Below are 24,274 nucleotides of genomic sequence, written 5' to 3' on the forward strand. Positions count from 1 at the left end.
ATGACCACATAATTGATATTCATGTGAACACCGAAGTGCTGACTACTGGGCTGGTGATACCCTCGGGGACGAAACGTCCACCAGCAGTGGCATCGACCCAGTGATGTAAATAGTTATCAAAGGTACCAGGATTATAATTTAGTACGCTAGACGCGCGTTTCGTCAAACTAAGACTCATCAGTGACGCTCATATCAAAATATTTATAAATGTTAGGCGAAAGATACCAGAGGGACATTCAAACTCGAAAATAAACTGACAACGCCATAGCTAAAACATAAAATAAAAAGACAAACAGACAAACAGTAGTACACAAAATCATAGAAAACTAAAGACAAAAACTGGGGATGATCTCATGTGCTCTGAAAGGGTACGCCGATCCTGCTCCAGATGTGACATCCTTCGTGTTGCTCATGTAAGTATACATCAGCTGATAAGTAGTTATGTAGGTCACATTCAGGAAAAGGGAAATTAAAGGAAATAGTCAATGCAAAATGTAATTCAATTCCTAGATCAAAAGTCAAACTGTTGCACAAAAGAGCACCTCCATAACAATACTTCATGCTCTATTATTTATGATTTATTGTTTTGATATAAATCTCGTTCGAATTGTTTCATAGTTTTTGTTATATGGCAGGCATTTATATTTGTCATAGGGGCATCGGTGGCCGAGTACCTGTTGCCTTCGACTCCAATCATACTTGATTAAGTTTTTCCTGTCGAAAGTTGGTGGTTCTTTCCGGGTATTCCGACTTCCTCCATCAATAAAACTTACCGCAACGTACTAGCCAAAAGTGCACAAAGTGGCGTTAAAACAATATCAACCAATCAATCAATAAACCAATCAGTCAATATATATTTATTGAAAGCTGACCTTCAGTTGTTTACATCCCTGTCTTTAGGTCTTTAGATCTTTTGGTGGACAATAATACCACATCTTATCTTTTTTAATTTTTATTGAAAAACCTACATCATGATGAACATGCACATATCAAAGTAATCGTTACTACCTTGTTTATGTACATGTATTATCTTTAAAAAATCTGATATCTATTTTACTTACATGGGTATATAAGTAACACATAAATCTTATAACACATAGTGATTATTTGAAAATGGAGTGAGACTGTTAACAGAGTCAGTGGTATAAAGTAAGATTGCATGAAAATTGGATAGAAGGGATGGGGTATTAGAAAAAAAAAAAAAAACTAAAATCACAAAAATACTGAACTCCGAGGAAAAATCAAAACGGAAAGTCCCTAATCGAATGGCAAAATCGAAAGCTCAAACACATGAAACGAATGGATAACGTGGTCAGAGGTAACAATAGGTGTATTTGAAAGTAAATTAAGATGCCTCTAAAATGTTACCTCTTCATTTATTAGATATAGGAAGATGTCGTGTGAGTGCCAATGAGACAACTCTCCATCCAAATAACAACTTAAAAAAGTAAACCATTATATGTCAATGTACGGCCTTCAACACGGAGCCTTGGCTCACACCAAAATTATGTATGAAAGCAAAAACTGCATAGATCAGTATGCACATTTATTGCAAATTTGTATAGGAAAAGTCTTTCAAAATAGTATATAAGAGCATCCTTAACCTAGTTTTATACCATTTAAAATAATTATTTGACATAAAGAAAATAAACAAAACTATTGAATGTGGATAAAGTGCTTTATCATTGATAACATTCTGACGTAAATCAAAGTCATAGAGAATGTAAATATACATACCTCTGTAAACCTTGTACTGAAAAGTTTTTTTTAATAATCAATATTGTGTGATCTTTAAGACTAGCATGTTATTTTCATTTAGTATTAGACCATATAAATATCAGCATGTTTTACTGTGAAACCAACATTTATTTGTTTTTGACAATTATCGTACAATTAAAAATCTTTTTGGTGTTCAAATCAACATTTTACATCTTTTCTCTTATAATTATATAACGCGCACTTTTACATTTCCTCATTCGGTGAAACAAATGTCTGGTCCATTTTTGAGCTTATTGTATCTGCTATGAAGAGCTAAAACCATTACTCATATAGAACGTTATATTTACAGTAAAATACGAAACCAACAATTGAATGCTTTACAAAACATCTGTATTTATAATACCTGGAACAATCAACCACATTATATGCCTGTAACTTGTCAGGTTATCTGGAACATGTGTTCATTGTTTTTGTTTGTACATGCGTATCATAAGGTTGAGGTGTTTTGTGGTCCGTGTCTTTTGTTTTGTTCTGAAACTCTAATTTGATTTTTATGTTCTATTCTTATTTCCAATTTGTTTATATGCACGCAACACTTTTAAAATGCATGCGTCCGAAGCGCTTTTCTGCAAGTACCTTCATCAGGAACTCTCAAAGACGAATATTTGAAAGCCATGAATGTAAAATAACATAAAAAGTTGAAGAGCTATATGACAAAAAAGACAAAAACAAATAGCCAAATGTTTTCTATAAAGTTAATTATGCCATAAAGGAGTTGAAACCTTATTTTTTTTTATAATTTCAAAATTTATTGACGGACAATTTTTTTTTAAGTACTGACTACTGAGCTGACGATACCGCCAAAGATACCGTCAGGGACTGACAAGGGAATGGTCAGCTCAGTATAACCTTTTAAAAAATAACAAATGGTGCAATTTTACTACCGCATGCTTTTGCACCTCAAGATCTAGCCAGAAAGCCTTTGTGGAAAATGCATAAAACCTTACTCTAGAGTTCTATTACGAATGCTTCACTATCTACTAATTTTTTCGACCCTTTCTAAGCAGCCTAAATGAGGTAAAAAAAAATTGCCTGGAGACAGAAAATAATGCATGCTTTATAAAATAAATTTTTTGAGAAAAATATAATCAAGGAAATGAAATCCTAAGCGAAAATAGATTGTCGAAATAACTTTGTTTACCAAAAACAAATCAGATCCAATAATGCCTTCTAAATTGCCTGTTTTTCAATTAAAAGCAATCTTTCTACACATGAAACTCAAGACGTACGTCTGTAGAGTTTTACTGATTATTAAATCAACAGTTATGGCGTATATGGATTCGTGTTATAGTTACTTAACCTAAATCAATTCAAATTGTAGTTATTTGATACTTTTATCAGTATAACTGTTTCTAAAGTTCTATTTTTCTATGAATAATATTAACCGAACGGAGCCAACCATATAGTATATCCTCACACATAATTAACATCCTCACCTTGAAAGGAAGGTATTACTTGTAGATCATAAAATAAATATTGATTGATTACTGTTTGCTTAACCTCAAGGGTAAATATTTCATGCATACTCAGACGAGATAAGCCCAAGAAGTACTCTCTTTTGGTATGTCAGTAAGTCTAGATATGTTTAAATACAATTATTAAGACTCATAAATATATATGGTGTATAAATCTATGTCTGACCCACGTTTTATCCTTTTGGTCAATATCTCATGGCAAAATATGGTTCAGGGAAAGTATGATGTTATAATGTTTAGCAGTGCACATGTATCAATTACTGTATATGATCTACGCAATCAAGTTAAGCTAGTTGTTGTAAGACAGAAGATATTCTTAGAAAAAGATAAAAAGGAAGAGGGGCCAGGAATCCGATCCCTCTTATGGAGCTATACATTTATGGTAAATGCATAGATGTTTTACCCATAACATTTCCTAGTTTGAGGGCCCTTTTTCGAAATTGTGGATCTGCATATAATGCGTTATTCTTATAGAATGGCAATTATTTCCAAAAAAAAATGCTGAATTTCAAAAAGCAGCAAGATAAAAGTACAGTACTACGGTTCTTATGGATAGACACACAAAGTTCTCTTATACGTGCATTTTTTTTTCTCCGAATCTTTCACAATCATCAATAATGCAATAGATCAATCCAGACGATTATTGTCATGTTAGTGGAGAATATAACAAGCAAAGCAAAAAAATGTCATTATCTTATATATGACTCAGGCTGGCCTTAGTCTGATGTTTCAAATTCATCATAAATGAAATACATTTGACGTTTACATGCTAAATAAAAAATAACATAATGATACTACCAGGAGACAACGTTAAATTGTCTTATAATGTAGTATCAAAACCGACAGGTCGCAGCTGCTGACTTAAAATCAAAACCAAGCGTCGATTTGCTTCCATTTCTGCAACGTAAAAAGTATAAAATAAATCAATATATATAAAACAAAACAGTTCATGAAACATAAAAAAAAACGATCTATTTAAATATATATATATATATATATATAAAAAAAAAGTTGTACGCTTTAACCAGTTATTCATAAGCCAAGTAAGTGCAATTTCAACATGTTCTAACCACACTACCTTACACCAAGCAACTTATATATACGGCGACTTTTAATGAGTTTTGTTTTTGTTTAACTTAAAATGTGAGACAAGTGCTATTAAATGTAGAAAGATATCAAATCGGCAGTTACATTTCCTATTTTAAGGATCCAATTTCAGTCGAACCATTATGTCTACTGTACATTTGAAATTCAAGCTTAATTTTATTTACGTCCTAATCTTGCCATCTAGACTGTAAAGATCTCTGTTTTTCTAACATCAAGTTGTTATTCCAGCTTTTGTTGAAAACGGCAACCGTATATTTGAAACAAATCAAAAAAAAAAAAAAAAAAAATCACATTAATTGATGATAAATTCGTATAAAGCTACTTTTCGCTTTGAACCTGTTCTATTTACAGTCAGTGTTTTACAATATATATTTTCATTATTTTTTATTATGAAATTCACAGAATATGATTCTGAGCTTCTTATTATAAAAAGGAAATCAAATGGGGCCGGTCAAAAACAATAAATCGAAAACAAAAATATAGACAAAACCATACCCCCTTTTTCCCGGATTAAAAAAAAAATAAATAAGAAAGACAAACACAAAAAAAAGTCGAGAAACTATTTGCCAGTTTGTGTTCATCAATAATGTATAACTCTTCTTAACATCTTTTCCGATCGATCTGCGCCAAAAATGTTATACCATGTGGTGCATTTTGAGACTTTTTCGCACCAACTTCCTGTTTATTGAATACTTATATATGCTTACACATAATAGCTATGAACTAATTGCCATCATAATTTTCTACGGAACTACAAATAAAAGCTTCCTGAAATTGCCATCAGGCTACATGTGGACACGCTTTACTGTGGGATGCATTTTGATATCCATTACTCTTTCAACTTCCTGTTTACGGAATACTTAAAGTTCTGGTATCGTCCATGGACATTAGCTCATAGTTCTATTTGTTTTCCATTTTGGAACATGTTCCAGTATCAAAATATAAAAGTATTAAATTTGAGATTCAACAGATGTTTATTTTTTGGTTTTGAATATTTCGTAAAAACAAGTATAACGATCATATTTATTAATATTTCCTGTTGACTAATAATTCATCTTGTCGATGTACATGTTAGAGAGATCGGTAAAAAGGAGTTCGTATGCCTTCAGGGTTAGCTGATAGATTTTACAACGATACTACATGCGAACATTGTGGCTTATGTGGTCTGGTATGAGGAAATCACATCCATAAACTGTTCATGTATTTAATCATAGTATTAATAAATGTGACTAAGAATCTTTCTCTAAAAAGTCCATGTGTCCTTAGTTAAACCCGTGATTATTGTCTAACCATGAGTTGTGATGACGAACAAGCAACACATATATCGGGCCATTAGTTTTCTCGTTTGAATTGCTTTTCATTAGTCAGTTCTGAGCCTTTTATAGCTAACTATCCATTATAGGGTCAGCCATTGTCACACACCTTACGGTGACTTAAAGTTGTTAATTTCTACTTTATTTGGCCTCTGGTTAACTGTCAATTTTAATTTGTCTACACATATTGACCATCGAATATCAATTAAGGACTCTAAAACGTTGCTAAAAATGTTTTTCTAGTAAGTGTCATGTGTACATAGTAAAACCAATTGTTGTCGATTCTTTAGTCACATGTAATTATAATACAATGTATTTCATTTCCGTTTTATTAACATTACCTTTATTAAGATTATACCCAAAAACACCAAATTTTACTTTAATCGTTAGAGACTTCCTTATAAATTTGGGAAAACCCTTACTTCTCAAATTGAAAATTTTAATTTAGTCTTCATAACTTGACCATCAAATACTAATTTAGGACTCAAGAAAATAGTCATGCTGTCGTTAATACCCGTAATGCAACATTTTATAATTTTGAACTTAGCTACTCTCTTCAACCGCTATTATTAAAAGTATACAAAGACAGATACTCGTATAATTACGTTTAATTCAATTTGTAACTTGAGCTGGTTAAGATCCTAATCGCTGTTAAAAATAACAGGTCTTGTAAGTGATATACATGACCTTCCATTTTTATTTGGTCCAGTAAATCTGGGCGTTAACCCCACTCTGCATGCCATAGATCAACCATCCGACATGAAAGGTTACAGTCATAGTTTGGGTACCAGTCTCGGAATAAACTTCTTGTTAGAAAGAATCTATTTCAAAGGATACATGTAAGAACCCGCATAAATCACAGTTAGGCATACAAAAATGTTTACACTTTAAAAAAGTATAAGATCTATGATTTATCCGCTTATCACACTGGTATTATCAACTTATTTTCAATTTTTACACTGATGTAGGTCTAATGTTTAAAAACATAAATATAAATATAAACAAAACAAAAAAACTTGACGTAAAACTGCTTAAAGCATATGTCCTAATTGAAGAGCATTCCAAATTTTTGACAATATGCTTAACAGACGGGTATATATATAATAACCAGCAGTAAAGCTTAAGTATGGGAAAAAATATAATCCTGTTCATTTGTTAACATCAAACAAAATATTTTCCATTGGCAAAATATTTACAAATCTTTTTTTATTTAAATGACCAGTATGTTTTTAAAGTATAAATTGTGTACTGGTTTTAGGTTTTGATTATCTCCTGTTATCTATTTTGTTCTTTTACTGCTTTTGTTTTTCTTTTTGGCCAAAGTGTTGTCTGTTCTTATAGGAATACAAAATGTATTTCTTCTCTCCTTTGATAAAAAAAAATCGAAAGAAAAAAATAAAAGATTTAGACAAGAAGTATACATGGTACTATTTTTCATGAATGAGTATGACTAATTAAAGAATATATTTAAGGTATTTTAGTTTTTGATCTGGTTCGAAGAATTTTTGCCTTTCATACAGAAACATAAATTACCTCTTAAATAATTGTTTTTTTTTTCTCTTTCTCAAGATTTAATCATTTTTCTGAGATACCAGGAAACCCAAAATTTATTTCCGTTACATAACTAATGATTTGATCATAAGAATAAAAACGTGGGTTAAAAATATTACAATAGGGACCTGGTAAAATGCTAATATCAATATGCTAACAACATTAAAATTGCATTGAATCGTTTGATTTGAAATACTGCAATTCAACTTTGACCAATATACTATGCTTGACTTTATAAACTCTTTGATTCTAATCAAAAGAAGTTTATTTGAGTATAAAGATTCATATAACCACAAGAAACTCTTTAATATTACCGGATTTCATTATTTACCCAGTGGCTAAGTGCTAATGTATCTCTTCTTTTCATATGTAAAATAATGTTTTAAGAATAATGTATTCATACAATTTGAAATCACAAATTTAACATTTCAGGTGTGGCGACATCTTACGAATTGAAATGAAAAACTTAAACTGTCAAAACAAATTCGATGCTATCTCGGGTCGTCTCGAAAAGATACAAAGCTTACCGAACGTCCTTCATTTTACAATATACAATGTGTTCCCTTAACTGATCAAATGCATATTAAACGATACTGGTTCATTCAGGAGAAAACTATTTCACTTGACTAGGTCATTTCGATATTTACAAATAATCTTGTTCGTGATCTGGTCATGAAAGGGTGTATTGTTTAAAAATAGTTTATGAAAGACACAGAAGTACGTCTTACCTTACCATATATGGACGATATAAGGTTGTTTGTTTTTATTAAGTTGAAAGAGAAGAAAGTGTTTTTCATTTCTTATATAGATTAGACCATTGGTTTTTCTGTTTGAACAGTTTTACACCAGTCCTTTTAGTGTCCTTTATAGCGTGCTGTTCGGTTTGAGCCAAGGCTTCATGTTGAAGACCGTACTTTGACCTATAATGGTTTACTAAATCTACAAGTTCGTCAGGTGTTTGTACTCCATCCCATCTAAACCGAACCCAAATCAAAAACTACAAAACGCCCTCTTTTTTTTTTAGAAACGGCACATGGTCATCTGATTGCATTTCATGTACTTCATATTTAATCATTCCATTTTATTTAAAAACATTTTAATAAGTACAACCCATTTATGTTCGAATGATTTCATATATTACAGATGTGGAGCTGATACAAGAATCTTAAATCTTGATGGCAAGACAGCCGAAGATGTTCTACTTCAAGAAAAACCCGAAGGTTGGCAGGAAATGCAGCACTGGTATAACAAATATAAGCCAGGTAAAACTCAAGGAATCTATCTTAAATTGACTAGTTGTTGAAAAAGCCAAATCCAACAATATTTATCTGATCAACAGAGTTAGTTACAATATTTGAGTTTTCAATCTTTTGATAGCATAATAACCATGATTCTGCTGTTAAACTTTTACCTTGAATACTAACAGTTCATTTAAATAATTCCATAATAGTGGCTTCTAAGAAAGTAAGTTGATCTAGAGATACAATTTCTAGTCTCCTGACTTTGGCTAAATTGCATATCTTTATGTTTCAATAACTCAAATTCTGTTTCACATGTCTGTGGAACTACTGCTTTAGGAAATTCTGGGTAATTCGTAATTTGTTAATTTGCTTTAAGATACGAAGGTTTTCATCATATTTGAAGAATTGATTTGAAAGGTAACAATCTAGATCTACCTTTATTCATACCTTTTATGGTTTTAAACTGGTTAGTGTTCTGTGTTCAGCGTGTATGCATAATGGATATCTTATGTATATTTCCTATTTTTAAATGTATCAAGTATTACTTAGTTTGTACACTTTTGTGCAGCATTATAAAAAAATAATGAATTTTAAAGATTTAAGCTCAACTCTGTGCATACGCCTATGGGCAATACCTAAAATGTAGACATCGACTTGAAACATGACCAAAACGTTTGTTTTATCTAAAAGAATGAAGAATATGTGGTAGGAACGGCAATGAGACAAGTATCCCCAGATACCGATTTGTTTTTATATAATATTAAGTTTAAAAAATCGCATGCATCCATGTCTCACTCACTTCTCACCGATTCCAAAATGTTGTCTTTCAAATGTTTGTTATTGAACTGCTATTGGATTAACGCCGTCGTCAACCTCCAAATATCTGTACACATACCCTTATACTAGTCATCAACAATACATCACTTCCAACTCTCATACTAGTCAGTCACGATACATCGTTACCTTACCATTTAAATAATCAGTTACCATACATCTTAACCATATCGTCATTTAAATAAGCCACCATACATTGCTATCCTATTGTCTTTGTAATCAGTCACAATGAGTTGTGAAACAACCATCATACTTACCATCTCTATACATGTGAAATATCGCTACTCTACCACCATTTTAATGAACCAACATACATCGCTGCCTTACAATCATACTTATAATCCAATGCATCGCTTCAAAACAATCACTATACATATCATACCCTACTATGCAAATATTCAGTCACCATACATCGTTACCGTATCGTCATTTTGATAATGCATGCATTGCTACCCTACTGTCATTGTAATTAGTCACAATGAATTGCCATCGTACCATATTAACCATCCACCATACATGTCATACATCGCTACCCCATCACCGGTTTAACGAACCTATCATCCACCATACATGTCATACATCGTTACCCCATCACCGGTTTAACGAACCTAATAATTGTCACCCAAAACATTGCTTCAATACCATCTCTATACATGTCATACATTGTCACCCAATCATCATTTTAATGAACCACCATAAATCGCTACCCTACCTTGATACCATCTCTATACATGTCATACATTGTCACCCAATCATCATTATAATGAACCACCATAAATCGCTACCCTACCATGATACCATCTCTATACATGTCATACATTGTCACCCAATCATCATTTTAATGAACCACCATACATCGCTACTCTACCATGATACCATCTCTATACATGCCATACATTGTCACCCAATCATCATTTTAATGAACCACCATACATCGCTACTCTACCATGATACCATCTCTATACATGTCATACATTGTCACCCAATCATCATTTTAATGAACCACCATACATCGCTACCCTACCATGATACTTATCATCCAAGTCATTGCATCACTACCATCAGTATAAATGTCATGCATCGCTACCATCAGTATAAATGTCATGCATCGCTACCATCAGTATAAATGTCATGCATCGCTACCCTACCCTCTTACTAATTAGTCACCATACAGCTTTACCCTACCCTCTTACTAATCAGTCACCATACATCTTTACCCTACCGTCATACTAAAGAAACGTCATTTTAAAATTGTAATGATTTGCAGCAAATATAAGGTATTTAATAAACCCTTGAAAAATATGACAAAATGAAACTTATCAGTCATGGCGACTGATCGTAGTATTCTTTTCCGTGTACATATACTTATATTCATTTTCCTATTTAAACCAATATATGTGGTAATCATTATCCAACGATTGGGGAAAGCAAACATATCTTAATTAAAACAACTTTTGAAAATTTATTTCATTTTTTTCTGTCACAAAGTGGCAAAGAATTATCATAAAATAAAGAAAATTCCAATGGGGCAAGTCAATGTTCAATACTTTTCCCTCACCAGTAAAACATCTGCTAAAATCTTAAGTTTTGTTTTACTATTGATTGGAGACCGTTTAAACACAGGTAAATGTATAATTAATTGTTTTTACTATTTATGAATATGCACATCTTTTATTATTATAATAACCCATCAATAATACCAGTATTGATTTTTATTACTGTGAATAAAACAAGGTCAAGGATGTTCACTGGTGTGGAACGTAGTCCACGATTACACATTTTTATTGGCCATTATAAATTGTTGATTAATATAACAACAATGTCGCCCATAGAAGATCTATTAAATGGAATATATGTATCTTGGATTTGTTTTATGTCCGTCGTGCGTTAAAACAGGACTAAACATTTCACATTAACAGATACTAAAATGATTCGGAGATATCTAGCTTAAAATGGAAGGCTACTATGACAACAAATTAAAACTATTTTTCTGATTCAGTGTTACAGTATTTAATCAAACCATAGACAGAAAGTTTCAGTTTCACTTTTCAGAAACAGATATCATCAGCAACCTTATCTTATATCTTGTATTATTTTCCTGCTCCTTTTCATACATAACGAAGCTTGCTTAAAATAGTGACAAATTCCAGCGGCTCTTCCCTACCAATCAATATACACATTCAGTGACCCGGACCATACTGCTGGAACATTTTATTATGGAGACCTCGTTTTAGTTTCATGATTTTTACATAGTTTTTACTATTTCATGCCCATTACTTACTTTAACAACACGTGACATCTATTGTTAGACGTTACGTAACTTAATTATGGTTCATATTTATGGTTAAGATGACGTCAGATAACAAGGTCGTGATTTCAACAGACGTATCATGTTGCTGACAAATATGTTGTTTTGTAAACAATTTGAAAATGAATATACCCCACAAAGAGAAATATTTAAACCTGTAATAAATGTTGTCATAAATATTATGCTGTTTTAGATTTTAAACCATCAGCGTCTTATTTATTATATTTTATAGGTTTATGGGCAGCCTTAGATCAATCAAATCCAGACAGACATGTAGTAGAACGTCTTCTGAAGAACTGGTGTAGACTCACATGTGTGAAGAATGGCAATATAGTCAGCATCAAGTCACTGGTTCGGGATGACATTCATAAACGTGACCTGTTGGAAATGATAGAAAGATATGAAAATCCCAATGAAATGGCTTTAGCTTTGTCGGCAGGGTTCGGATTTATTGTTAAAGGATGGGTGAAGGCAGGTAAGTCATTCCTAAATTAAACCAATAAACATTATATATGTTCATTTTGTTTAGAATACATTGATTACATTAAACAAATTAAAACCATAAACACAAAAGAATAATAAACAAATCGCCGAAAAGCAAACAAATGAATAAAACCCAACAAAAACGTCTTCGCCAGTAGAACATGTTCCTAATGTAAGCGATCAGAACAATTTCTATTTCGTGCTCGCATTTCTGTAAAACATCTTCAATCTATAAACATTGCATATATCTCTAAATCATTTTTGCCCATTATAATTTGTTTAAGAACGTATAGATAAAGGCTTTATAATACTTGATAATCTGATCCTATTCTGATTCTAATTGTACACAGATTAAGTCTGCTGACATATTGATACTTTTGACATATTTTAACAGAACATGTACTTTCGATTGGTCGCTATTCGGTTAAAAAAAAACCATAATGCTTTGGTATGGATTTACCTTTGATAACTATTTTACATGACACAATATTTAAAATGTTTATTTTCAAATCCTGGAGAGTGTAGAACATATAAGGCTTTCATCTTGTTAAAACGAACGGTTGTATTTATTTATATAGATGCAGAACTGTTAAAGAGTGTAGATGTCAACACCAGAGATTTTTCATATCAATATGCCTACCCTGAATACCCAGAGACTCCACGACCCTTACTGGCTTCAGCTTGGGAATCAAACAATTTTGATGCAGTGGATGTTCTCATGAATATGAAACCTGATACTCGTGTATTGTGGACTTATGAAGCATCGTCAAAGAATCCACCAAAGCCTGTTTTCTTTCAGGTATTTTTCTAATATAAGTAATAAGAAAGTGGTATGTTTGCAAATTAGACAACTGTTAATCAGAGTTCAAATTACGAACAGTTCATCGTACGGCCTCAAACAATGGTAAAAAAGGGCAACATTAGTATACAGTATATCGCTGCTCAAAGGCAAAACACGATTGAGAGAAAACAAATTCAGGTTACAATCTAAAATAGCCATACCTTATTGTCAAATTTACACAACTTATTATGAAATCAAATCAACTTTAAGTGTTGATGATTTCAATACATTTATCTGACCACTAAGATATACTAGTATAGAAATTGACGTTTTATTCTTATAAATATTGTCTTCTCAGCTATAAGTTTCTGTAATGTAATGTGTTATTGGTAACACTCTGATCGTCTCTGGTCTAAAAGAAGTTTTCAAAAATAAGTCGATTAATATTCTCGAAGAGATTGTTGTCTTCAATCCTATATTTGAATTTGGTTTTATTTTCAATGAGTAGATTTCAATATTTTGTGTTCCCCATTGGTATGTCATAGATCCGTTACACCCCTTTCCATTATCTTTTCAGCTATTATGTGGAAATACTGTTCCTAAAGATGAGAAGGTTGTTATGCGAGTCCTCCAAGGATCAGATCTTTCTGCTCGGGATTATGATGGAAATACAATTTTACACACTGCAGTAATTTATGATGCATCTGAAAATATCTTCAAGAATCTCATGTCACTAGGTGCCGATATCGCTGCACGTGACAGCAAAGGAAGAACACCACGTGACGTGGCTGTGAAATTGAACAAATCAGTGTATGTGGTTGCAATTGACGAATTTATTGTTAAACTAGTCAAGGATAAAAAATTCAATGAAGTGGAAAAACTAATATTACATAATTATGATCATTTATCCGATATTACGGACAGTTCTAAACGGACAATAGTTGATATTGCCAAACGGTCCAGTAGTCGTCAGATATATGAAGTAATTAATCTCACAACTGCAATTCATGTAAGTAAAAAAGCAAAGTTTTCAATACACTAAGGTCATGATATAAATAAAGGCAATAGTAGTATACCGCAGTTCGAAATTCATAAATCGATTGAGAAAAAAACAAATCCGGGTTTCAAACTAAAACTGAGGGAAACACATCAAATATAAGAGGAGAACTACGACACAACAGAAACACAACATTAAAATGTAACACACACAGAAACGAACTATCATATAAAAATGGCCATATAACAATGACCATATATAACATCGCGTTTGTTATTCTGCTACATGTTCTCCAGCCAGACTTCAAAAGATTATGACCAAAATTATATTGTCTTCCATTGTGATACAATAGCTGACAATAAAATAAACAACGAAAAGATAAAACAACAAAGATTGGGCAACACGACACCATCCTTTCCAACCAAGACAAAAGTTGAATTCAGCTGCTCCAGGAGGTTATTTTGGGTCAATAATCTTAATTGTTTTACACTTAATGAGTTTGACTGTCCCTCAGGTATCTTTCGTACATCTTTTGTTCGATCATTGTTCTCTATAAAACTGATCATTTAATTGGCACAAGTTTATAAAAATGTTGCCTATCGTTCTTCTACATTTAATTTACAGGAATATAGAAACGCATTTATTGTTGATATATATATATATTGAGACATATTAAAATGCTAGCTCACATTGAAAAAAGTAAAATCACAAAAATACTGAACTTAGAGGAAAATCAATTCGGAAAGTCCATAATCACATGGCAAAATCAAATAACAAAACTCATCAAAAACGAATGGACAAGAACTGTCATATTCCTGACTTGGTACAGGCATTTTCAAATGTAGAAAATGGTGGATTAAACCTGGTTCTATAGCGCTAACCCTGATATCTTATCTTGAGTATTCAATTTACTCCAGCAGGCTATGCCATGTTTCATAGTGGTACTAAAGACATTTACCAAACTTCTATCTAAGCTGCGATACTCTGTGCATTATCGTTGTTGATCTAAAGATATGAAAGTGCAAACATTGGTATTTCATTATAAAAAACACAAACATAGTTTAAGTGGTTTCGTCAACTGAAAACAATCAACATAATCAGGCATTAAAGCATTAATTTAATATACTGGCATGTTATTGTTGAATGGCAGTCTGTAGGTAATTAGTTGAATTTTCTTGCAGACGAATAGTTAAGGAATATGACGAATGAACATCACTACACATATTGAGTTTAATGGGAATGAAGCAAACACCGAACATAAGAAAATAGACAGATGATACCAAAGGCAAAATCAAACAATTATAAGATGACGAAAAACAAACGATACCATAACCCAAATGAAAAATGAGACATTTACACACACACACAAATGACGACTACGAATACTGCATAAAAAACTAAGACTGAGCGACACCCCCCCCAAAAAAACTAGTTTTGATTCTAATAATTTCTTTCATGAACACATTTGCTTCAACATATATATATTTCAATAGTGAGTATTTTTTGTTTATGTAAAATCTTTCACTTTAGGCATACATTAAAAGAATCTTCACAGCAGTAGACGATGGATTAATAGACGATGCCAAGAAATTACTGTCATGCAAAAAGTATTCAAATGTCCGAGACAAATGTGGACGAACGTTGTTACATCGATGTATAATGAAGGAAAGAACTGAAATGCTGATGTATTTATTGGAAGTCTGTTCTCTGCATATAAACATAGGCGATAATGTATGTATAATAAATAAAAAGAAACGATAAAAAACATGGTCATATAGAATTTTTGAATGTTTCAAAACACTTATGTTTCGTCCTTGTTAAGTGTAAGGGAGACAACTGGCAGTTTCTCTGAATATTTTCAATACAAGAATTATTTATTTCTTATAACTGACCAGAAAAGCATGATAAATGCAGGGTGTCTAATTTTATGTAACGACATTATGGTGTGAATAGAACAATATTTCCGTATAGTCTTCTCAATATTTAAATTTGCTGTTGTGATTACTTATAATCGTGGCTGTCATATTTAAATCAATTTGTGAAAATGTCTTTTTTTGTAAATTATTTTGACTGCTGCAAAACATTTTTGATCATCACCAATAAAAAGAGCAGAACAAAAGTAAAAATGCAAACTTCAAATTTGAATGTGGAAGTTTTGGTGTTGATATGATAAAATGTAAAGAAAATATTAAATTTCTAAAAAAAAAGATATTTTAAAAATGAAATCAGATTTTAGATTTGAAACCAGAAGTGTCTCTCGTAGATGTTCTGCTCATTTGGTTTTCTGAAATGTAGGCCTAGTAACTTTGAAGATTTATTTAATATATGATATTTTCAATATCCAGCTGGACAGAACCCCACTTCACTACGCATACCTTTTTATGCCACAGAAAGATGTTATTGAAAAGTTAGTAAAGGCTGGTGCGATGAAGGATAGACATGATCCGGTATGTGTAAACTCAGATGTAAAATAGTATATTGAAGCCGTCTTTTATCTCATATGCCCTAATAACGAAAAGGAAACATGAGAAGGCAAAATGAAAAATAATGAATGTTTACTTGGATGGAGAATTGTCTCATTTGCACTCAAACCACATCTGCTTATATCTAATTACTGCATTTTAAAATGAAACAAGAAAAATAAGTCTTCTAGTCATGCAACACCCATCATACTGTTTTAAACAGCATCCCATGAACATATCAAATCGTACAACATATTCAGATGAATTTATCTTAACATGAACGATTTATGCCTGGATATAAATATGCCATAATCTAGAGCCTTTCAACCAGATCGCTACGGCAAAACACATATGTTAATTTCATTATATATTATGGTGCCAAATTTAACAATTTGTATATTCCTCCTGGATTTCGACGAGCTGTGTCGATGTCTGACAAATGGTTTTATGGAAGGAAATTTTAACTAGTAAAATAAAACGATACCATATAGCAACCAAGTGAAAACAACAGCACAAAATACTAGTACATAAAAACGTCTGAATATAGTTGGGTATCAAAGCAGTTAATCTGATACACTATCTGCGAATTGATAAAAAATGAATTTCTACTCAAAGATGACGAGAACAAGTATAAGAAATTCAAAGTTTCGATCATTAAAGAGTGATCAATCAATATTATGAAAAGATAATGACAAAACAAGTTAATGCAAATCTATATATACGAAAGTTCGTGTTTGAAATGAACATACCTTTTATCATTTTATTATTTGATAATTGTTCAATACTATAATGAAATAACCTTTCGAGTATGATAAAAACAAATGTGGCTACCGGGCTTCTGATACCAACGTTGACGGTCAGTTTAAAAGTGACCGTATATTGAAGAAGAAATAAACAATAACAAGATAACAAAGTTTATATATGAGACACCATATGAAAATAAGGAGATGTAGTGTAATTTTCAATAAGACAACTTTCCATCAAAATTCAAATGAATATTTCGAAATCAGATTTCCTGTCGGTGATGCTAGAAGGTAAACAGAAAAATCATGATATTATCACATATTAAAGAGGTTCAAATAAAAAAAAAACTGCTGCAAAATAAAGTTTGGCCAAGGAGGATAACCTTAGAATTAACTAAATGCATCTACCAATAAACTAACATATCATCATATTAGATAATGAACGAATAGTTCATTATGAACTCAAATTATTTCGTTTGCAATAGTTAATAACACTGCACAAAGGTATTAAATCTTCAAAAAATAAGAAAAGAGTATAACAAAAATCAAAATTTTCTGTTAGATGTTAAAACAAAGTACCCATGGTATAAGTAAATGTAACAAGAGTGTAACGCTGTTCAAAAGTCATAAACCGATTTGGAAAAAAACATATCCAGGTTACAAACTAAAACACAACGCAACAAACGATGTAAAAAGAAACGAACTATTAGATAACACTTGCCATATTCCTGACTTGGCACAGAATTTTAAGAAACTATGATGGGTTGAACCTGGCTAGCCAACCATCGCGCTTTAAGGCAATATTAAATATACTGCTAAAATGATTACATTACACGACGGAAGTACAGTACAAATAAATGCAAGATCACCCAAGACAGAGAAATATATAAATAATATAATAGTACAATTCGACATGTTAACCACAGAAAAACAAAGAATAACTTAAATTAATTTAGGACAAAACACAAAAACAGCTAGATAGAATTATGAACTATACTTTCATTGTTATATAACATTATATACGGTATGGTTTGTAGAAAGGAAGAAAAGCTGCAGACTACGCATTAGATGCAATTGGAACCCAAACCCATTCTGCATTGAAAAAAGATGTCCGAGATTTTGACCTGAATATATACCTGGCAGAACGTGATTTTGATGAAACAGTGAAAGACGCAATTAAGGTAATTGTGATACATCAACCTCGCTCGTTGTTATCAAGATCTATCAATATGACGACATCAAAATTAATAATGCACATTAATTGACCTTCAGTAGACGATCGCGTACACCTACACATATTCGGCATCCAACTTGATTATATATTGAAAAACTCGAAGATATTTCAGTTTAGATTAATACTTTAATCAAATTTTATAGAAGTGTATGCATGTTTTGTATTTATTTTTTTTATTCGAAAAATAAAAATTATTTTTACTTTGAATAATGTTGCAGCTTGCATATTATAAAAATTTATCTTAAAACATAAACTCGTTTAAATGAATAAAATTTATGTTGTTGTCTTATAGGGTTATGAAAAACATATCTATAAATCTGCTCGGATTTTTTTTTATTTCAGAAAGGAGACCTAAAATCAGTCAAATGTTTGATATCCGGTGTTCAAAGTTACAATACAGATCTGTCCAGGTTTAGTTATCTCTTGTTTGACTGTATAGACAACAAAGACACAGATATTGCTAAATACCTTATAGGAATAGGATTCAAATCAGAAATCTGGAAAGAGGTATATTTACAAACATAATTGCTCTTTACACTATCAAATAAAACACAAACAAACACACTGTTAAGTAGCAATTGTATAGTAAACAATTTTTAATTGCATTTGTTCAATAAAACTACAATATAAAGAAACTTATCATATATGATTGACAGGTAGTATCAGCAAGACTGTTAGGTAAACAGATACATCCGTATTTACACACTTCTCGTACTAAAGTATGATACATATATTGTGTGAAATAAAAAGTAAAATAAAAAAAATACTGAACTTCGAGGAAAATTCAAAGCGGAAAGTCCCTAATTAAATGGCAAAATGAAATGACAAAACACATCAAATGAATAGACAACAACTGTCATATTCCTGATATGGTACAAGCATTTTCAAATTTAGAAAATGGTGGAATGAACCTCGGTTTATAGCGCTAAACCTCTCGCTTGTGTGTCTTAAAGAACAGATACATCCATATTTACACGCTACTCGTACTAATGTATGACACATATATTATATGAACTAAATCATATATAACATCTAAGTTTTAAAAGCAAAGACATGTTATTTGCTAAACTCCACATTAAGCAAAAATGTCATGTTTGTATTTTATATTATAGTATACTAAATGTGATCCTAACGATGATATGTGTGCAATGATGGAGTGTGGACATGGTCCGACCTCTTTGAAAGAAAGGGCAATGGAAATGAAATGTGAAGATTTCGTTAGTTTTTTAGAAAGGAGACAAATGAATGGAACAGTAAGTGATTTGTTATTTAGTTATCTCCCTTACATCATAGCATGTACAAAAACAGACATAAAATGTCAATTAAATTTGTTTTAGTCGTAATAAAAAAAGTATTAGGTTTTCAGAACGTAGTATACCTTGTGTAAAATAATGAGATGCGACTACAAATAAAACAGCTATACATAGACAAAAGAACATATGTGTGAACAATAACATGTCAACGTTTAACAACCAAAGCCGTAAAGTATGCTTTAAAAGGCCACGGTTTTGGCGAAATTTGAAACAAAATACAAAATAGAGTACTTATGGCAAAAATTTATCTTACAACAATTAACAACCATAAAACAAATATGACAGACAATAGCGAACAATAACCACTTTATCACATTATAATATATATATTGTGTTTTCTACCAGAGAAATATTAGCTGTATGTGGCACATCATTTCGGAATGTAGGTCAATAATGCGTTTCTTTTTATCACTTTATTTGGCATTTTAAACCACCTTTTATTCGAGCTTTGTGGAAGAAGCGCACGTAAGGCGTACACAATTTTAATACTTGTATCTATCATGTGTTCATTTACTTCCTGTAATGTTTAATATTTATATTTGCTATTTATCATTTTCCCCTATATAATCAAGGTATAATTTACACTGCTGATTTTTCAAACAAAACGAAATCAAAAATTGTTTGAGGGATAAACCATATGTCACCATAAACGTGTGAATCATTACTTAATTTCAGGTAAAATCGGAAATTCAAAATGGTGATGTGAATATATTGTCCTGTGGATATTGATGTTTATAAACTTTGATGCCAAAATTAATGAAAGGGTACACAAAGAGATTTGGCGGGAAAGCTTGCATGGTGTATCACAGCATGTTTGTTATTTGACATACATACTGCTTACCGGCTTGTTACTTCAGAGTAGTTAAGCCTCAAAAGCTTAGATTTAATGTAAACTGTGAAATAGACTATTTGTAAGATACAAGTAAACTCTGTAATATATGCACATTGTCATTCAATAAGTCTCCTTAAAGTATCATAGGAGTCTATCTCTAAAAAAGTCCGCATATAATGGATTTAAAGTATCTATTTTAATGTCTTTGTCTTACACTTATAAATGAGTTCTTATAAACAAATGGAAGTTTGAAATTGACATAGTTATAGGAATGATTTATTTATCACATCTCGTGATTTATTTAAACGTATGATGTTTAATTAATTCTAAAATTGATGCCATTATTTAGTGAAACTATGGATAATGGTTCATGACGATAGAATGCAAAAAAACTGTTATGTTCGATTCAAAATGAAATATTGAAAAAATAAACCTACGGTCTGATTAGGTTATTTCGTTTGTAAACTATGAATATAGAATAAGAACAATAGCTGTACCTGATCATGAATATGACAGTTGTTTTTTTCAGTCGAATTGTTTGCAAAGTTTGCTATATTTTAAAGTTTGATTTTGTCAGGTGTGATGGACTTCCCTCCTTTTGAATTTACCTTGGAGTTCGTTATTTTCGTGTTATTTTCAACTTATGGTGTCAGCTACTTAAATACATATATCTTCTTCCGTTGCTACATGGGAAAACCAGAAAAAAATGTCAGCACTGATATTGTGTTGGAAAAAACCTTTAATATTTTGTTTTCATTTTCAATCATTATTGTCATTCTCATTACATGTATATAATCAACAACCAACATGAGATTCACGCATGTATTATGTTACGTCTCAATTTAGCATTTTAAATTGCATTAAACTGCCAGGTTAGAAGTATGTACATGTTTTATGTTAACATATTATATATTTTGTTTTTTAATTATTTGTATTACTCAGTGTGATGGGGAGAAGTGACAACGATAATTGCTTATGTACAGATAGGAATGTCCTCAAAACTGTCGATTGAAAACAAATGTGTTATTTTGTTTATTTTTACCTATCAATTATGTGTTGAATTGTATAATTGGTGTAGTTGAAATAAGTTTAATGTTATTTGTATTGAACAACATTGTTTTCTAAACATCATCTTCTACCGATTTCCGTTCATTTTATTCTGTCTTTTTTTTAAATACTTTTTCCAGTTAATATATGTAATAATTAGTGTATGCGTACATAAGACATGTTTTGTTATTTCAGTTTACATTAGATTGCTCTTCACATTAAATCTCGCACTATTTATGCTATATCAAACATTTAAATTTCAAATTAAAATAAATGTCTATGTCGGTCTGCTTCTGATGTTAGACTGAAACAGAAGCTCCTTCCGTTTAACAATAAATCCCTTTATGCATTGCATATAGATGGAGTAAACTTTTTAAGTTTTGGGAGATAACTCTCTGTTAGTCAAAATAACATGTTTAACCAGCATTACGAAATAAAAACATTTTATTAACGTTTTGGCTGAGGATATATATATGTTTTAATCAAGAGGGTAAATGAATAACAATAAAATAATATTTTTGTACAATTATAATGTTTTTATTAGTACCGATCAGTCCTCAACAAGCAAGTTCTTGTCAAAGATTCTCCATCAACAATCAAGTTCTCGTCATAAAGACATGTCTGAAAATTATATTAGTATTTGTATAGATCGAAATATTGTGTATAAAAGTTGAAAACCAAAAACATAAATGTCATTTTTATGCCCCACCTACGATAGTAGAGGGGCATTATGTTTTCTGGTCTGTGCGTCCGTTCGTTCGTCCGTCTGTTCGTTCGTTCGTTCGTTCGTCCGTCTGTCCCGCTTCAGGTTAAAGTTTTTGGTCAAGGTAGTTTTTGATGAAGTTGAAGTCCAATCAACTTGAAACTTAGTATACATGTGCCCTATGATATGATCTTTCTAATTTAAATGCCAAATTATAGTTTTGACACCAATTTTACGGTTCACTGAACATAGAAAATGATAGTGCAAATTTCAGGTTAAAGTTTTTGGTCAGGGTAGTTTTTGATGAAGTTGAAGTTCAATCAACTTGAAACTTAGTATACATGTGCCCTATGATATGATCTTTCTAATTTAAATGCCAAATTATAGTTTTGACCCCAATTTTACGGTTCACTGAACATAGAAGATGATAGTGCAAATTTCAGGTTAAAGTTTTTGGTCAAGGTAGTTTTTGATAAAGTAGAAGTCCAATCAACTTGAAACTTAGTATACATGTTCCCTTTGATAAGATCATTCTAATTTTAATACCAAATTAGAGAATTTATTCCAATTTCACGGTCCACTAAACATAGAAAATGATAGTGCGAGTGGGGCATCCGTGTACTGTGGACACATTCTTGTTAAAACCTTTTTTGTTTCCTTTTCCTTTTTTTGTTTTAACAAAATCATTGAAGGATTAACATGTTCGTAATTACAGAAAACTCTAATGTTTATCAAATATAGGATTTAGTACTTATTATTTGTTGGGTCAATATATGTTGAAATATTATGTTGCATAATGTAGTTAAAATTGTCACCAAATACATATAGCATACATATGATGTTTTTGTTGCAATCTAAATAAAATATTGTCAATCGATATATTTGTTTTTTATTTTGTTTTTAAAATTTAAACGGCAAAATGAAGAACATCATGTTTCTATGTTGTTTCACAGATGACAACGGATATATTCCAAGTGTTGTAACTATAATCCCGTCCCCTTTCCCTCGAATGTTACCTACCGAATAAGACTTATCACCGAGTTTTTACTTATATGTGCAACACAATGGTGACACACGTGACCAGGAACTGATTACACTTCCGGAGAACCTGAAATCACCCCCACCCCCTTTTTTAGCTATTCGTGTTGCTCAGTCTTTTGTTTTGTATGTTGTGTATTGTGTAATGTGTTTTTTTCTTCTTTTTTCAGCGATGGCATTTTCAGTTCATTTTGATATTGTTAATTTGACTGTCCGTTTGTTATATTATTATCCCAGGTATGGGTAAATGGCTCCACAGTCTTGTGGGTAACTGTGGAAAGTCAAAGGCTATGGGAGACAACCCAGAAAGAAATCCGGACACAGAAGCACTATTTACGATTTATTTACTATGGATTTGACAGAAAACTGTAGCCTATGAAACAAGTGACGAATTATTGCATTAAAATTTATTATGCTGTTTTATTTAACAAACATCGCAATATTTACGGAGAGAACCTATATAAAATAAGAAATTGGTAGGCAACACACAGAGCTAGAAATAAGAGGCCATTGTAGTTACTGATGTTCGAAAATCAATTCAGAATATACAAATTGAAAAATAATGTGAGGGAAACGCATGCAATATAGTTAGAGCGAAAAGTATCCTGCCATGTATGCATTGCCCACCATGCTAAACTCACACTAAGATCAGACGAATGTTTAGAACTCATATTTATGGTTTTAATGTTTCTGCCCAGTGATATTCGATGCCTTCAAATTTGAAAAAAGAAGAAAAAAAACCCAAACGTTGGAGAACTGATAAAACAAAAAAGAAACAAATGTTTAGCCAAATTCTATTAAGGTGATTGAGAGCTATAGATTAGAAACATTGCTATATTGTAAATGATTTCCAAAAATGTATTTACCCAATTTCCATACTTTGCCAGTACTTAAGTATTGGCAACAAGGCTTATGATACCATCGGGGATGAGCAATACACTAGTAGATATATCTACCAGCTATTTGTAAAAACATTAGCGGTATCAATTGCACTACACGAGATGTGCATTTCAACAATCAATGTAGCTTCAGG

The 24,274-nt window shown here is 31.6% G+C and overlaps 1 protein-coding gene across 1 annotated transcript in view; it reads left to right on the forward strand.

Annotated features, from left to right (window-relative positions):
• LOC143073561 (uncharacterized) overlaps positions 1-20,494 on the forward strand; it is a 29,239-nt gene extending 8,745 nt beyond the window's left edge. The window contains exons 2-11 of the mRNA XM_076249198.1: positions 8,369-8,487; positions 11,841-12,083; positions 12,670-12,890; positions 13,450-13,881; positions 15,400-15,600; positions 16,215-16,316; positions 18,112-18,255; positions 18,651-18,815; positions 19,421-19,561; positions 20,297-20,494. Of these exons, the coding sequence (XP_076105313.1) occupies positions 8,369-8,487; positions 11,841-12,083; positions 12,670-12,890; positions 13,450-13,881; positions 15,400-15,600; positions 16,215-16,316; positions 18,112-18,255; positions 18,651-18,815; positions 19,421-19,561; positions 20,297-20,350 (1,822 nt within the window). The 3' untranslated portion in view covers positions 20,351-20,494. The remainder of the gene's footprint in view (positions 1-8,368; positions 8,488-11,840; positions 12,084-12,669; positions 12,891-13,449; positions 13,882-15,399; positions 15,601-16,214; positions 16,317-18,111; positions 18,256-18,650; positions 18,816-19,420; positions 19,562-20,296) is intronic.
• The last annotated feature ends 3,780 nt before the right edge of the window (positions 20,495-24,274 follow it).

This window comes from Mytilus galloprovincialis, chromosome 4 (assembly GCF_965363235.1).
Source record: "Mytilus galloprovincialis chromosome 4, xbMytGall1.hap1.1, whole genome shotgun sequence".
Classification (NCBI taxonomy): domain Eukaryota; kingdom Metazoa; phylum Mollusca; class Bivalvia; order Mytilida; family Mytilidae; genus Mytilus; species Mytilus galloprovincialis.